Here is a 15,010-nt window from a genome sequence, read left to right on the forward strand (position 1 = left end):
CTCAGTGTGTTTCAAGAGGGCTCTAAGTACCTTGCAGGGACAAACCTTAATTTATGTTTTCTCTACAAGGGCAGCCCTTCCATACGTAAGCACCTGCTACCTTTGGCCCTGCATGCAAACAGGAAAAAGGGGGTACTTCAGCAAAAACAGTGATGCTGGGCTCTTGCTAGGAAAAGCGGTGTCATGGCTCTGTGTCTGGCCATGCTGGGAACCTCCAGTTTGTCTGAAAAGAATTTCACTTTACAACAGCACTCAGGTTAAACAGCAAATACGCTATTGTCTGACAGCAAATTTACCGTGGGACCTGAAGGTAGGATATAAACATGCATCAGAGGTAGCTGTGTGCTGTGGTAGATTTACTGCAAAACAACTGGTGGCTGTTGATCAACACCCCCTACTGTACTTAATAAGCAGCTTTTTCTGATATAATTTACAGTAGATTTAATGATTTTTTTCATAGTTTCATCTGGACTCATTACCACAGCCACAGTAACGCTTATCTTAAGGGAAAGGGTGATCAGCCGCAGCAGGTATTTCACATTAATACAGGTTGCATTGTGGTGGTTCTGTAGTGAAGGGTCACTTAATCTACTTTTCCTCCAAAGAAGGCCATGTTTTCCTAAAGCCAGCGACTTGCAACAATGCTGTCTGGCATTTAATTTAAAATTAAGTCCCTGTTTGTTAGGGAGTGCTACACAATGCCTTTACATTTCCAGCCCCTTACGGTATCTGTGTTGAAAAAGCTGTGCCCAAATCTAACTTGTCTTAAGAGGAGCTTGGGATGTTTTTAAAGGCTCTTTTGGTAATTAAAAAAGGTAGATTTTATGAAACTGTGATCATAGAAAATGGAATAGAATTATTGTATTTTAAAAATACCAGTGGAAATAAGAGTTGCTTTCATAGAAACGTTTCTCTGCTGGAGCCCTAAAGGCAAAAATACTTAGTTTAATATATGAAGATGGAGGTGAGGCTGACAAGCCTAGTTTTGCTCACCATGCTGAGGAGAAGGATAACATGAAAAAAATCCAGTCAACCCAAGTGACAACAAAAATGGAGATTTTACAAATATGGTTGGCTTTTGCTAGTCTGAGGGGCATGTCTGTAACAGAGGTAATGGCTTTCTTTAAATATGTATTGTTAGTCTTGATGATATATACTTAAATAATTGTTTAAAAAGTCAAAGAGAGTTCTGTGTTAAATTTGTCAATTCCTTTGTTTTTTAACTCCAAAAAATGACTAGGGCATGACTCCACTGATGTATGCTTGTGTCAGGGGTGATGAGGCTATGGTGCAGATGCTGCTAGATGCTGGAGCAGATCTGAATGCTGAGGTGAGGACTTTTTGTTGGTTGTATCTTTGTTCTGTTATTTGTTTACATCTTAAACTACCCCTGGAACTGTAGTGGAGGGAAAATCCCAAGAATTAAAAAGAAAATAAATTTGTCTTATCCTGGATGGCACCGCTTGAAATGAAATGAAGTCAAACTGCATTAGGTTAACATTGGGATTCACTGCACAGAAGGGCTCAAGTCATTGGACTTACCCCACAGGTAATATTGATTTAGTTGTGTTCGCACACTGCAAACGAATACAGGCATTAGCACTAGCACTAGCATGGCTCTAATGATATTGGAAGGACTCCTTGACTCTCAGCTGAGTTAAAATGAAGAGGCTAAAAGAAATACCCGTCTGATAAACTGCCAAATCTCGAGCATTTCTATGCACTGGGATGTTCCAGCTAAGCATCCCCAGCACACAAGTGCAATGTAGGTTCCACTGTTTTGTTTTACAAAGTGCCTTGGGGTAAAAACTATTGGATGAGGAGCTTGAAGCTTCCAGAATATAAACATCTCTTTGATGAATGCACATCACAAACTTACACAATCTGTCCATGAAGCAGACTGTGGTCCGACTGTGCAATGCAGGTATGTACATTTTTAAAGAGCCGCTTAAAAATCTGCAAAAGAGTTATTTGTTAATTATTCCAGTTTCAGTTTGTTGAGGTCATGAGTAAATTAAGCTGTCTGCTTCACTTATCTGTGTTCCATCTGTTCTGTTTGGACTTGAGCGAGCTAATAAATTGTAGTCACTGTTTTCAGCCAGATATTTTGCACTTTTAAAAAATCTAATTTAAAAGTAGAAATGGATGTCACCTGTAAGAGACTGATAGTTTTACTGTCTGATTGCTGTTTGGTGGCTTATGTGAAATCAGCTGACGATTTCATTTCCACTCTCACCTCTTCCCAAATTCAAGCATATCACCCTCAAGAGTTGGCAATAATTGAATACTGGAACCCTTGTTATCATTTTAGATAGCCACACCAAAGTCTGGATGGGCGTGGAGACCGACCTCTCCTTTTACTCTGCCTGTGGCTCAGAGATGAGATGGCATTATTTGGTTCTTAGGACAAGTTTTCATTAGGAGCAGTCCTCCCAGTTGCTTCAGTAATCTTCCAGACTTGAACCAAATGCAAATTTAAACAGTTTTGTCTTCCTGAAACTGCTGACATCTGAGAGAACAGCTCCAGTAAGGAATGTGAACCTCCCTGATTCATTTCTGTCGAGTGTTTGCTCTAAAATCAAATGAAAACACTTTGGGATGAGAACTATGAATAATTATGGTGTGCAATTATAAGATGATTTGTGCACACCACAACGAACTGTGCAAATTGGGCAATTACAGCAAAAAAAGGGCAAATCAGCCATGAACAAAAATAAATACTCTGTCAGGTGCCTGCATCATTTTCCCCCTTTCACTTTGCAAATCAGTTTTATATATATATATGTTTCCAAAAGTAGCCTCAAACGCTGGGTGCCTCCCTTTTTGATTGCCCATCTTTAGTGAAAAAGGACTCATTTCCAGATGTGCTGAGAAGCTGCAATTCACTGTGGAGTCAGTGGGACTTGTAGCTGCTTAGCAGATCTCAACTGAGGCCTTAAAAGCCTGGTCAACTGCAGGTCTTTTGCAAGCACTGTGTAGACTGGAAAGAACTCTAACCAATAAAACAGGAGCAAAGGAGTTAAAATGACTTCATTTTCTTTGCCGCTTGCCATGGGCTGCCCCAAACAGTGGTAGGAATCCGTGCTGGAGGAGGAGCTAGATGTGTTCACTGAACCATGACCCTGCCCATCCTCACCCTCTGCTGCTCTTGCTCCCCAGCCTAAATCCCAAGGCTCAAGCTGCTCAATCCTCTTCCTCCCGAGCAATCCCAGACCCAAAGAAGCCCCATGGCTGTGCTCAGACACTGGCACACTTCTGTTGGCACTTTGAGCTTTCTTTTTGGCAAATCTGGGCGATAACAGCTGGGTGCTGGTGCAGATCCGCTCCTCTGGCAAGCTGTAGGATCTGCATGGGCTCTTCAGATTTTGCCCTCATCTCTCTCTTTGGGACTGAGGGCCTGGTTGTGTGCTTCTAGCAAAACACTGCATGTGGCGCTTGGAAACGGAAGCTGCTAATGCAACTGAGCATTTAATAACTGGCTGTGCTCCCCTACATGAATAAAAGTACTTCAGACAAGGCGGCGAAAGCAAAGGTGGCTGATGAGACAGAGAGATGGTGCAGCATTTACTCTGATTTTAGTTTTCCTCTGAAGATCAATAATAAGATTTTGAATTTTAGTGTCACACTCCATCCAAGTATGCAGTCTTGGATTTCAAACGTTCATTAGATTTTACCATCTCTGTGAACCTCATCAATATTAATACCCCCTTCTTTAAGACAGGGAAACTGAAGCAAAGAGTGATTATTCATCTTCCCCAACGTCTACATCAGAGGCAGCAGGCAATAAGGCATAGAAAATGGAAGGAGCAATGTGAAAAAATACCATTTTGTTTTCTAAGGATATAGTTTGCATCTCTTTTAACTGTCACCACCCTGCTCTTTTAACTCAACTCAGACAGGAGACAGCGGTAAAAAGGAGTTTTCTTAAAACATCTCTGAAATGCTGCTCTGCCCCATCACTTCTCAGCTGTCTTTTTTCCTCCCATGGGAGAGGAGGAACCTGGAAGCACATCTGTGAATTCTAGCATAGAACTTGTGATGTGCGTTCCGTGACAGCAGTGACAAAAGTCATCCTGATGTATGTGGAAAGAATTTCTTTGGGCCTGGAGCAATCCCAAGACCCAGGGCTGTTGATACATGCTCTGGAGAAGTCAGTGGGAGCGGTCCTTAGCTGTAGTGTCCTGATCCGTCCCTGCTTCCCCAGTGTGTGCTGCTGTAACCAGCTGTGGATGTTTTGACCTTGTGCAAAAGTATCTGGTGGCCAGTGGTTTAGATGGAGCTACAGTAGTTGGTAAAAGACTTCATTTGGTATGAACTCTATTCAAGCTGCAAATCAGCATGAACAGTTTTAATTTTGAGAAAATTTTTGCAGGAAAAAACCAAAGCCAATCATTCTATAAAGCACCTTTCCCAGGTTGTCTGTTTCGCTTACTCCCTCACATGCCTGGCTTTCAGGCAGGTTGAATTTTATTACGTATAGCTCTTTAAAAAAAATAACTTTAATTTGTTTGTAGGTTGTCAGTACTGCTCATAAATACCCATCCGTCCACCCTGAGACCCGCCATTGGACAGCTCTGACATTTGCTGTGTTGCATGGACATATTCCTGTAGTTCAGGTATTATTGTATTTCCCTACCTGCATCTCATTTTTTTTGTTTCTCCTCTTCAGTTATAACTACATTCATCTCAAACCAATATCCTCTTGTCATACTCATATTGGTTACTTCTGCTTCTTCCAGAGTGTACTGATATATAATAGACCTATTATATAATGAATATGGTGTTCAAACCTTAACCAATATGAGGTTTAAACAGGACAATTTTAAAGCAAAATTGCACCAAAGAAAGTCTGACAACTCCTTGTGCTCCTTCCTGACCACTTGTTTTATATGTTTGTTTATTCATTCATTACACTTTCTTACACTATAATACTCTCACAAACACAAAATCGCTGCCTTGGTGGGGGAAGAGGTGGACAACAGCCCTTGTGCTGCTCCGAAGGGGGAGAAGCACTCGCTCTCCTTAACCCAGCGAGGCGTCGCGTGGGATATGCTGGTTCTGTGCTTTGGCATTGCAAAAGTTGAGAAGGTTTATTCTTCAAAACAGCTGTGTCTATGGCACACTTAATGAAGCACCAAAACTGTGAGGGCCTCAAGACAGAAATGGCCAAGAGGGGGCTGGAGCCAGGCTTCATCCTGCTCTCCTCGGCCACTTTTGTTTTCAGCGTTGTTGTTATTTACACAAAGTGTCCCAGATGGAGATCACAGCTTTTGGACTGCGATTGGTTCTTAAGAATTGCCTTTCTTTTGGCCATGTCTTTATATAAAAGATGGAGGCAATTGAAATCTGATCCATTTTAGGATGGTGCTGGGCTTCTAGAAGACTGCGAAGGAAGGATGCTTGTTGGGCTAATTTTCAGTACTTCCATCTTCAGCGCATTACTTCCTAACACTGACCTTACCCCATTTCCCATTCAGAAACACTGGGTTACACTTTTTTGGCTCTGAAGTTGGACACTAGTGCTCCTGGTGTCTGGCAGTGTAAAATGAGCGAAAAAAGGAATCAGTTTGCCTCTGTGAAACAATGGGCAAAATCTGCATGTCACTTGTTTCCATTGTATCTGGTTTGCAGATAACAAGAAGCATTAGACTCTCATTCGTCACTGTTTGTGAACTTTGAAGGCTGTGATACCCCCAGTTGCTCTAAATGGTGAATTTCTTTCTAGCTGTTGCTGGATGCTGGAGCAAAGGTAGAAGGTTCCTTGGAGCATGGAGAGGAAAATTACTCTGAAACTCCTTTACAGTTGGCAGCAGCTGCCGGTAAGGACTTTTTCCTCCCACTGTAATAAATTCTTCAGTCGGGTTCTGTGGTTTAGGTGAGCAAATACTGGATTTTAAAAGAAGTAAAAATGCACCTCTTGACTTGCAGGAAATTTTGAACTGGTCAGTTTGCTGTTGGAGCGAGGAGCTGACCCCATGATAGGAACAATGTACAGGAACGGCATTTCCATGACTCCACAAGGTGACATGAACTCTTTCAGTCAGGCTGCTGCGCATGGACACAGGTAGAGTGGGAACAAGTCTAGTGGCATCCTTCAAGTGCTTATTTTTTGCCTGGGCGTCCAGTTTGAGCAGACGGGTGAAAGTGCTGCATGAACAATTGAACATTCCACCAACTGAGCGGAGATGTAAGGCTTTTTGCTGGCATGTGAATTTAACCAGTTGGTGGTACAAGGTACTTTGTGATAGCTGATTTAAAAAAAAAAAAGGAAGGGGAGTCCTCGTGGTGTGTTGCAGTGCAATGCTTGTTAAATGGTAGCTGATGCGACAGCAGAAAGGAATGCCAAAAACATTCCTTCTGAATTTCTTGTTGACATACTTCTCAGGTTTGGGGCGGATCGTGTCTGTACTGCTGCAGCCTTAGTTGTCATTGAACAGAGTTTCTGCATCTGTGTTTACTGTAGAGTCCTGTGTGCCTTAATGTTGTACGTACGCTGCAAATTTAAAAAAAAAACAACACAAAATGTAATAAATAATGAAATGAGCACCTGGCATGCATGATCCTGCAACGCTCAGGAGTTGACTGCAGTGTAATGGATTAGTATTATGATCTTCACGTTCCTACTTTTCTGATTGTAGCCATCCAGAGGAACATAGATACAGGTTAGAGAAAGTACCTACCGTCTGTTTGCTTAGAGACGAGCTGCCAGTCTAACAACATGCTAACGGCATGTCAGGGCAGGTTCGCACAACGCTGCCCATCTGGAGCCTGCAAGGGATTCCTGGGACAGAGAGGACAGTTTGGTATTTGAAGTCTCACGTTCACTGCTCTGGACTTGCTGCCAGCTGGTGTGAGTGGGAGCCGCATGCCCAAGGAGGACCTTGGCTTGGCTGCTAGCTGTGCTCATCTCAGACCCTGGCTCTTATGTACCTACCTGTATGCTGCTCACGCACAGTCCCTCCTCCTTCCCTCTCTGCCCCAAGTTTGTTTGGGACACGCCATGTCCCACTGCCGCCCCACACCAGGGTCTGAGCAGGTGCAGGGAGGACATCAGAGTATGAGGGAGGTGGGATGGGAGCCAGCCTGGTCCTCTTCTCACAGCTGCAGAAACCAAGAGTGACTCTGTTGAGATCGATGAGGTTATGCTGGTACAAACCTGAGGGCACCAAGTCTCTGACTTTGGGCTTTGCTGTTTGGTGGCCCAACCAGATCCGTGGCTTTGCAGAGTAGTCCCAGATGTGCTCGAACCTGCCCTGACTGGCCTCGTTGAATGTCTAGCTGCTCCAGCTTTCCCAGACTGCTTTGAGTGTTAATTGAGTTGTGGTGCTTTCGGTAGCTCCAGGCAGCTCCCTTCTCAAGTGTCCTCCATGGTGAAAGTCCTGAGACCTTGTCCAGAGGCACCTTGGCCTTCGCTGATTGTGGGAAGAAGTCTCGAGTCATGTTTAGCTCATGGGTCTCTGTCCCCACGAGATGCTGCCATTTGTGCGACATCTGTACGGCCCCTGTCACGACAACAGTGTCTTGCAGACATGGCCCAGGCAGTGCAGGTGGGCTAGCAGGGGAGCAGTGACTGCCTCAGGTCTGCTCTCAGCTGGTCCTGCCGTTAATTTGGAGTAAGTTTCTGGATAGGTGTCCTAACTTGCCATGTCGCAGCAAGTATCCTGGGCACGACAAAAGCCTAGCCACTGATTCTGCTCTCCCACCCTCTCTTTCCCTCTCTCCCTCTCTTTGTTGTGGTGCGATTGACAGGAACGTCTTTCGGAAGCTGCTTGCTCAGCCGGAGAAGGAGAAGAGTGATATTCTGTCGCTGGAGGAGATCCTGGCGGAGGGGACAGACTTGCCCGACTCGGCGGCAGCTCCGCTTTGCGCCAGCCGCAATAGCAAGGCCAAACTGAAAGCCCTGAAGGAGGCCATGTACCACAGTGCCGAGCATGGCTACGTGGATGTGACCATTGACATACGGAGCATAGGTCAGTTCCAGTGCCCTCTCCTCTCCCTCCAGGGAGGGACACCTGTAAGAAACACATCTCTCTTTACAGGCTGTTGCTTAAACTGACCACAGTTGCATATACCTCAAATCCTGTGGAAGCAGAAGGTGATGGGGGATCTGGCAGGTTCCCAGCCCATTTTGGCTCCACAGTGTACCCCACTCAGGGGCTGCTGGCACTTTTCTGCAGGACGGAGTGGTTTCCACCGGTAGCCATCCTCACTGCTGCTTGGCAGAGCGTTAGCTAAGGCTGTGGGGCAGTGGTCAGCTCCTGCAGGCCACCTCCAACAGCTCCTCTTTTGCACTCTGCCAAAAAGCACTCCACCATTAAAACTTATTTATTTTCTGAGGTATGTGAGCCTCGGAGAGCAGGAGCAGGGAACTGGCTTCTCAGTCTGCTAACTGTGCCAGCCTAGGGCTTGAACATCATACCAGCCTTTTGGGAAATCACTTCTGCCCGTGGGGGAGGGTGGCTGGGTAGTGCAGAGAGGAATCGGTCTGGACTGTGTGTTTACCATCCCCGCTAATCTGTGTTCAGAGAGAGACATGGATGCCCAGCGTGCCTCTCCCTGGTGCACTGCTCCAGTCCTGGAGACACCCAGTGTGGGTTGGGGCATGTGGTGGTCTGAGCGGTGGCTTGCTGGGTGGGCTGAGCAGGCAAAGCACCAGGTGATAAGGGAGAGGAGAGTGACAGGGCTGCTCTCCAGGTGCTGGACATTTGCTGAAGTGGAAGGAAAAACCTTTTGTAGCCAAGCACCAGGCTTGCTTTTCCTCCCACTCTGTTCTGCAAGAGCAGAAACCTGCAGAGATACATTAGCTCTGTGTGCTTTCTTGCTTAGTGCACGGGAGCAGTTTCCTTTAAGTTCCTGGAGAGTCATTCTGCTACGACAAACTGCTTGAAAAGGCTGATCTGCTTAACTTCCCCAGTGCTGTTTAGGGAAAATAGTAATGATCAGGAGAGGACATGGGATAGTGCTTAAAGAAAGTTTTAATCTGAAGACCACCAGTTAGAATCCAGGTGGGTAGCAACCAAAATAGGTTTTTTTACCATTTAATGGTTCTCCAGGGCCACATTCAAACAAACGAGCTAGTGTAAATCTAGTTTCCAAAAGGCTTTTGCATCACAGAGCACCATAGCAATTACCACAAATTGGCAGTCTCAGCAGAGAAGCTGAAGGCTAGATGAGCAGAGAGACCACAGTCTTCTCTTAGCATTTGGAGGAAAGCCTCTGTGCATTAGGTCTGGGATGTCCTGATAACCACCAGCCTTCTCAATTGGAGATAAATTAGGTATTCGACCTGTAGGGTTATTTGGCAGCTTTCGCTTAAAATCTTAACATAACTAAAGGTGAAAAAGCAGAAGGGCACATATTCCTCTGAAGCTGGGAATGAGCTCTGTCCTCCGCCCATAGGTGTTCCATGGACGCTGCACACATGGCTGGAGTCCTTGCGCACGTCCTTCCAGCAGCACCGACGGCCCCTCATCCAGTGCTTGCTGAAGGAATTCAAGTCCATTCAGGAAGAAGAGTACACAGAGGAGCTCATCACACAAGGCTTGCCTCTGATGTTTGAGATACTGAAAGCTAGCAAGGTAGGATAAATTATGCATTTTAAAGAAATCAGCTTCGTTCCCATCCATGAGGAAACAAAGCTTGCAATATTGCTTTTTGCACAGCTGTCCCAAAGCTTGTTTAGACGGTATGGGATTATTATTATTTGTATTATGTATCTCAGGCTTTTTTCACTGTGGAATCATGGGTTAAGAACACACAAGCTAATCATATCTCCTGCTAGAACAACTTAATACTGATGCTAACAGTAAGCTGAAGAGACGACAGAAGCTGATGCGCAGTGGTGAAATTAAAGCTAAAAGGGTCACTGCAGTTCGGCAAGAGATGTTGATAACCAAACCAACCCAAAGAGTAACTTTACTCAGCTTGTTTAACAGGACCGTACAACAAAGCTAATACTCATGTTTGCTTTGGATTTCTTTAACCTCTCACATGACTTTCTCCTCCCTTCATGTGGGATTTGGACTCTCAAACTTGTGGGGAGACTGGTTTCTACAAGCACACAACAGGATAAATTTTAAAATCTTTTGTGAGTGTTTGTACTTGCAGCCTCCCCACATTTATTCTTTTAGCTGGTATTTTCTTAGCCAGACAAATCAGACTAACAAAACCTCTTTGAGGGAGGTACCATTAGGTATGCAAGTATAATAGCAAAGGGGATGATTGTGGGGCAGGCAAGGAGAGAAAAATGTCTTACTAGTGAAGGCTGGATACTGCCTTTAAAACTTGTTATAACCAACAGTCTCTTCTCTACTGGTCCCCCTGATAGGCTCCCAAGGAATGCCTGGTTAACTTTACTGTTACCAGAAAATAATTTTAGTGATCATAGAATCAGTTAGGTTGGAAAAGACCTTTCAGATCATTGAGCCGATCATTACCCTAGCACTGCCAAGTCCACCACTAAGCCATGTTCCTAAGTGCCACAATGAAATGCATCAAAAGGATTTGATTGCTGTTCTTTTTCTCATGCACCACAATACATGTTGGTATGCTCTTCTTGCCATTTAACTGGGAAGTAAATAACATTTCTCATCCAACTCTACGTCTAATGGCACGGAGTAAATAATTTTTAGCACCTGCAGCAATAACCTAAATAATGTGAAATCGGAAGAGGTTCTGGTGCTCAAGTCCCAGACTTAGTACAGCTAAGGGAAGCCTACATGAATTTATTCCTTGTATCCTGCTGCAAAGAGGGCTTGGACTACAGTCCCAAGCAAATCTTGAACATTTGTTCCGGCAATTGTTCTGATTTTTGCTCCCACGAGCCTTCTCTTTGGGATTAGTTTGTATTGGATGAGTATTTAAGGAGAATATTTGAGATAGCTTTTAGGAAATTATTCCAAATCCTAGGATTTGTAGATTCCTTGTTCTGAACTCGCTTGTGTTAATGTTTGTTCATACAGAAACTACCAGCAAGGTGCTGTTTGGTTTGAAAGCTGATATAAAATTAATCGTATTGAAAACTTAGTGGAAATTAAGTTTATGCCTTGTAATCTAGGATGAGGGATGGCTTTAGTTGCTCTTCTCCTGGGTGGCTGAAGCCAAAGCCAATGACCATCTTTAGAATAAGTTATTTACATAGGATTATACCTCTGGGGCATGGTAGACTGGGTCTTCCAGAATCTCATGTAGGAGACACAGAAGCAAATAAGACTGCTGCCCTCTGCTTTGGGTTCACTTAAAACCTAAAATGTGGAGGGGTGAAACAACTGAAATACCAAAAAAAAAAAAACCAACACAACGAAGAAGAAATCTGTGCTGATCTTTATTCCTGCCTCTGGGCCTAGGGGAGCTGGCTGTCTTCACTCTTCATGAGCATGCATATTCACAAATGCACACACATACACTGCTTCATATTCTTAGAAAAATAATGAATCATTCTGGGACACTGAAAGGGTTTACAAATTGTCTGCAAATGGCATGAATTATTGCGGCGGTCTTGTCCAAACGGCCTCTCACCAAGCTCTCCCAGACAGAAATGAGGACAGACTCTATGCAACCCTTTGGAAGGAATCAAAATAAATTCATTTGTAGGAGAATGAGCCAATAGAAGTTCTCCCTGGTCACTCAGTAGAAGGCAGCCGAGGAAAGCTGGGATTCAAAGGATCTTCTGTTCCCCTTCTCTGGAAGGGCTGAGAGCAGAGGCTGTTCTTTATATATACCCAAAGAATGGAAATCTTCTTTAAGAAGTGCAGAAGAGCCGTAACTGTGGTTCACATCCCTCTCTTTCGACAGCAAATTGTAAAGCTTTGCATTTTGTAGAGCTGTTGGGAGAGGGGTTTGATTTGCTCACATGGACATCCTTTTCCCTGTGGGCTGGGAATGTCTGGCCCAGTACATTTTCTTAATGAGTTTTTCAGGGCAAAAAGAATAAAATAAGCAACTAGGAAGCACAGAGCCACTTAGTGTTTCTTGACTGATGTAAAACAAGCTGTCCCGTTTGCTACATATTGTGATGCTCAGTATATTTTAATTGCATGGCAACTTGCACCTAATAGAAATGGCATTTTGCATTCCTATAAATAGGTCCAATTTATCCCATAATCTCAGAACAATTTACAAATATTAATGAGTTGAGACATGGAAGAAGATCTCACCCTCCCTTTACGAACGGGGAAACTGAGGTAATTAAACAGGCAGATTTTCAGTGCCTCGTAGAGTGACAGTCTCGGCCTCAGAAGCTCTGACAACCTGGATAAGCCAGACAGCAATTTGTAATTTGGCCAGAGAGACTCTCCAAAAATTGCATAGAAACATAGGGGAGGTCTCAGAGTAGGAAGCATGCCTTCTGCCCCCACCTTCTACTTGACACTGTTGGACAAAATGTTCTTGCAGGTTCCCAGGCAGTGCAAAAAGGCCAGATACCACAAAAATTAAAAGATTAAAGAAAAAGTAACAAATACCTACAAGAACATCATCAGATATATGGAATCCCTTTTCTCTTACAGATGTTTTTTAAAATGCCTGTTCCTAGAGAGTCTAGATGTGAGGGTTTATGTGGGAGCTCTGTCACCAGCCAGCACTGATGCTGGTGTCCTGCAGGGTGGCACTCTGCTCCCATTTATGTGCTGGGATGCTGACAATAGAAATAAAATCAAAACTAAAAGTTGCGGAAGTCCTGATGCTGGAACACAGAATGGCAACAAAAATTGGCAAATCAGGCAAAACTGGCTGAGCTGACTGAAGTCCCTAGTTTTATTGCCTCCCTTCAAGCTGTGAAATAAGCCAGGGAGAACAGTGAATAGATTGCACATCCGTTGTTTGTTGCTGCACTAAAGCCCTGGAGGAAGGCTTCCAAAAGCACAAATGAAGGTTTGATACCCAGCTCCTGGTGGCTTCCAGTGGGACGGAGCGCTTTCGTTGCTTTTCATGCCTTTAGATGTCTTTATCAGCTGCACCGTTGGGAATTGGATGGAGAGTGGAGAAGTGGCAGTATTTCCATGCTGGCAAGGCAGAGCTGTGAGAACAGGCAGAAAATCACTCTGCAGTTGCTCACCCCGCAGTTCCTGCTGTCGTGCAGTGAGCTTGAGTCATTACCAAACGAAAGAAGAGAGACGAGGTGCTCTGGAGAAAGCAGCATCAGTGGAAAGGACACTGAGAGCTCGGTTTAAGGCACTTTCCTAAGAGCAAGCAAAACTCAAACGAGGAAAGCTCTGACACTAAAACTGTCAATGACTTGGAGGTGGCGGATTTGGGCCACCAGATGAGGAGGAAAGGCGCTGCCATTTTGGGATGGATTGACTTTCTTTGGCAGACAAGCACACAAACATAGCCTGCTAGAAGTGGTTTGGACAGAGCTGTGTGAGACAAAAGCTGGAGAGACACTTCTGGGAGTGAGTAGCCCTGAGCTAAACTTTAGCTGCTGTGTAGAGCAGATTTCAGTCCCCCAAAGCTAAGATGACACTGGAGATCTTGTTACAGAAGAAGGATAGGAAGGTGCAGACAAATTCCTGCCTGTCAGTATCTGTGGTGTTCTCTTCGTGGCCTGGGAAAACCACCAAACTTCTCACTGGAAGCTCTCCTTTGCCTCCAGCTGAGGCTGACGTTTGCTTTGCCTGAGTTTGGCTCTGAGCTGGATTGCCCTCCTGCCCCGTGTCAGAGGACCATATTTGCCTGAGGAGTGGATGCGCCTGAGGGCTGGCCACGGCTTGGAGATTGGGCTCCCCCAAAGAGACTTTTAAAGAGCTGCGTGGAGGCTGCATCCAGATCTGCAGGCTTGTAGTGCCCAAGGTAGGGCTTGCAGGTCAGCTCTTCCATTTTTGCAGGGAGGTTCTCTTGAGGATGATGTGCTGAGCACGTGGGATGCTTCTGTGTCCCCTGTCTATGAGAATCCTAGAGCTGTGTCAGTTTGATCTTGACATTTCCACAACCTGAAAAGAGAGACTCAAAACCACAACCTTGGAATTTAAACACATCTGGCCTTTGGAGGAGGTCGGTTTTAGATTTCCACTCCAGAGCTCAGCGTGAGCTTGAATCGTCATTAAAATCATCTAGCTCCATCCATGCAGACAAGCCAGCACAGTTGCCAGTAGTACAAGGTTATGAGACAGTTTAATCCACTGCTTTTTTCTGTGTACAGCATTTTAGATCAAGTTGTTCTTGGCCTAGTTTTTTGAGAAAAAATACAATCTTTTAATTCCAAATGACCTCTTTCACAACTTTCTTCCTTACCCCCGTAGTATGGGCAAGGAGCTGCTGTTTGCTGTTACTCTGGATGCTTTGTGGGCACACATCGCTGAAGTGTATGTGTTAGTCCCAATGTGCATTGAGTGCACATGCTGAAGTGGTGTCTGAATGAAGCTCCACCTGGCACTGGAGGTGCTTCACACCGGGAAAACTTGCCTATGGGCTATGAGTATTCCTGCTAGTGTATTGTCCAAGACAGAACCAGTTTGAAAAGTCATAGAAGGGGTCCTACATTTCCCTTCTTCAGTTGTGTTCTGCAGCTTTCTCTTCATCCTTTCCATCAGGAACAAGGTAGTTTATTTAAAATTTAGCCCATTAGTGAGGTGTTGATCAGATTGTGCAACCAGGCTTGTTGAAAGATGCAGGAAACTACTTTGCAAAGATGTTTTCTTAGAATTTAAAATCACGGTAGAGTTTCACAAACTACAAATTGCATTGCTGCCTTCATTTACCTGAAGAAAGCTGCAGGCGTGCACACTCTCTTTTGGAAGGCTGAGCTGTTTGAATAGCAGCCATCGGTCTGGTGTTGACAGTTATTGAGAACAAATAACAATTCAAAACAATAACCAATTTTTAGAATTCCAAAAGGATTCAGGCTTATGGGTATCTTGAGAAGCCTGGCCTGTATAATTTAAAAACTGAAGTACTTTTTCAGCAGTAACTTAGAATCCAAAAACCCTTAGAAAGTAAAGTTTGGGGGTTTACTTAATATATTTTTTCAGAAACAGCAGCAGGTAGCCTCTGTCACAGATGTGGTAACTACTGA

At 44.4% G+C, this 15,010-nt stretch overlaps 1 protein-coding gene across 5 annotated transcripts in view; it reads left to right on the plus strand.

Moving 5' to 3' along the window:
* ABTB3 (ankyrin repeat and BTB domain containing 3) overlaps nucleotides 1-15,010 on the plus strand; it is a 178,569-nt gene that overhangs the window by 144,606 nt on the left and 18,953 nt on the right. For all 5 annotated transcript variants that reach the window (XM_075075695.1, XM_075075714.1, XM_075075722.1 and 2 more), the window contains 6 exons: nucleotides 1,241-1,330; nucleotides 4,515-4,616; nucleotides 5,726-5,819; nucleotides 5,929-6,064; nucleotides 7,750-7,970; nucleotides 9,400-9,578. In XM_075075695.1, coding sequence (XP_074931796.1) covers nucleotides 1,241-1,330; nucleotides 4,515-4,616; nucleotides 5,726-5,819; nucleotides 5,929-6,064; nucleotides 7,750-7,970; nucleotides 9,400-9,578 — 822 coding nt within the window. The remainder of the gene's footprint in view (nucleotides 1-1,240; nucleotides 1,331-4,514; nucleotides 4,617-5,725; nucleotides 5,820-5,928; nucleotides 6,065-7,749; nucleotides 7,971-9,399; nucleotides 9,579-15,010) is intronic.

This window comes from Phalacrocorax aristotelis, chromosome 1, assembly GCF_949628215.1.
Source record: "Phalacrocorax aristotelis chromosome 1, bGulAri2.1, whole genome shotgun sequence".
Lineage (NCBI taxonomy): Eukaryota > Metazoa > Chordata > Aves > Suliformes > Phalacrocoracidae > Phalacrocorax > Phalacrocorax aristotelis.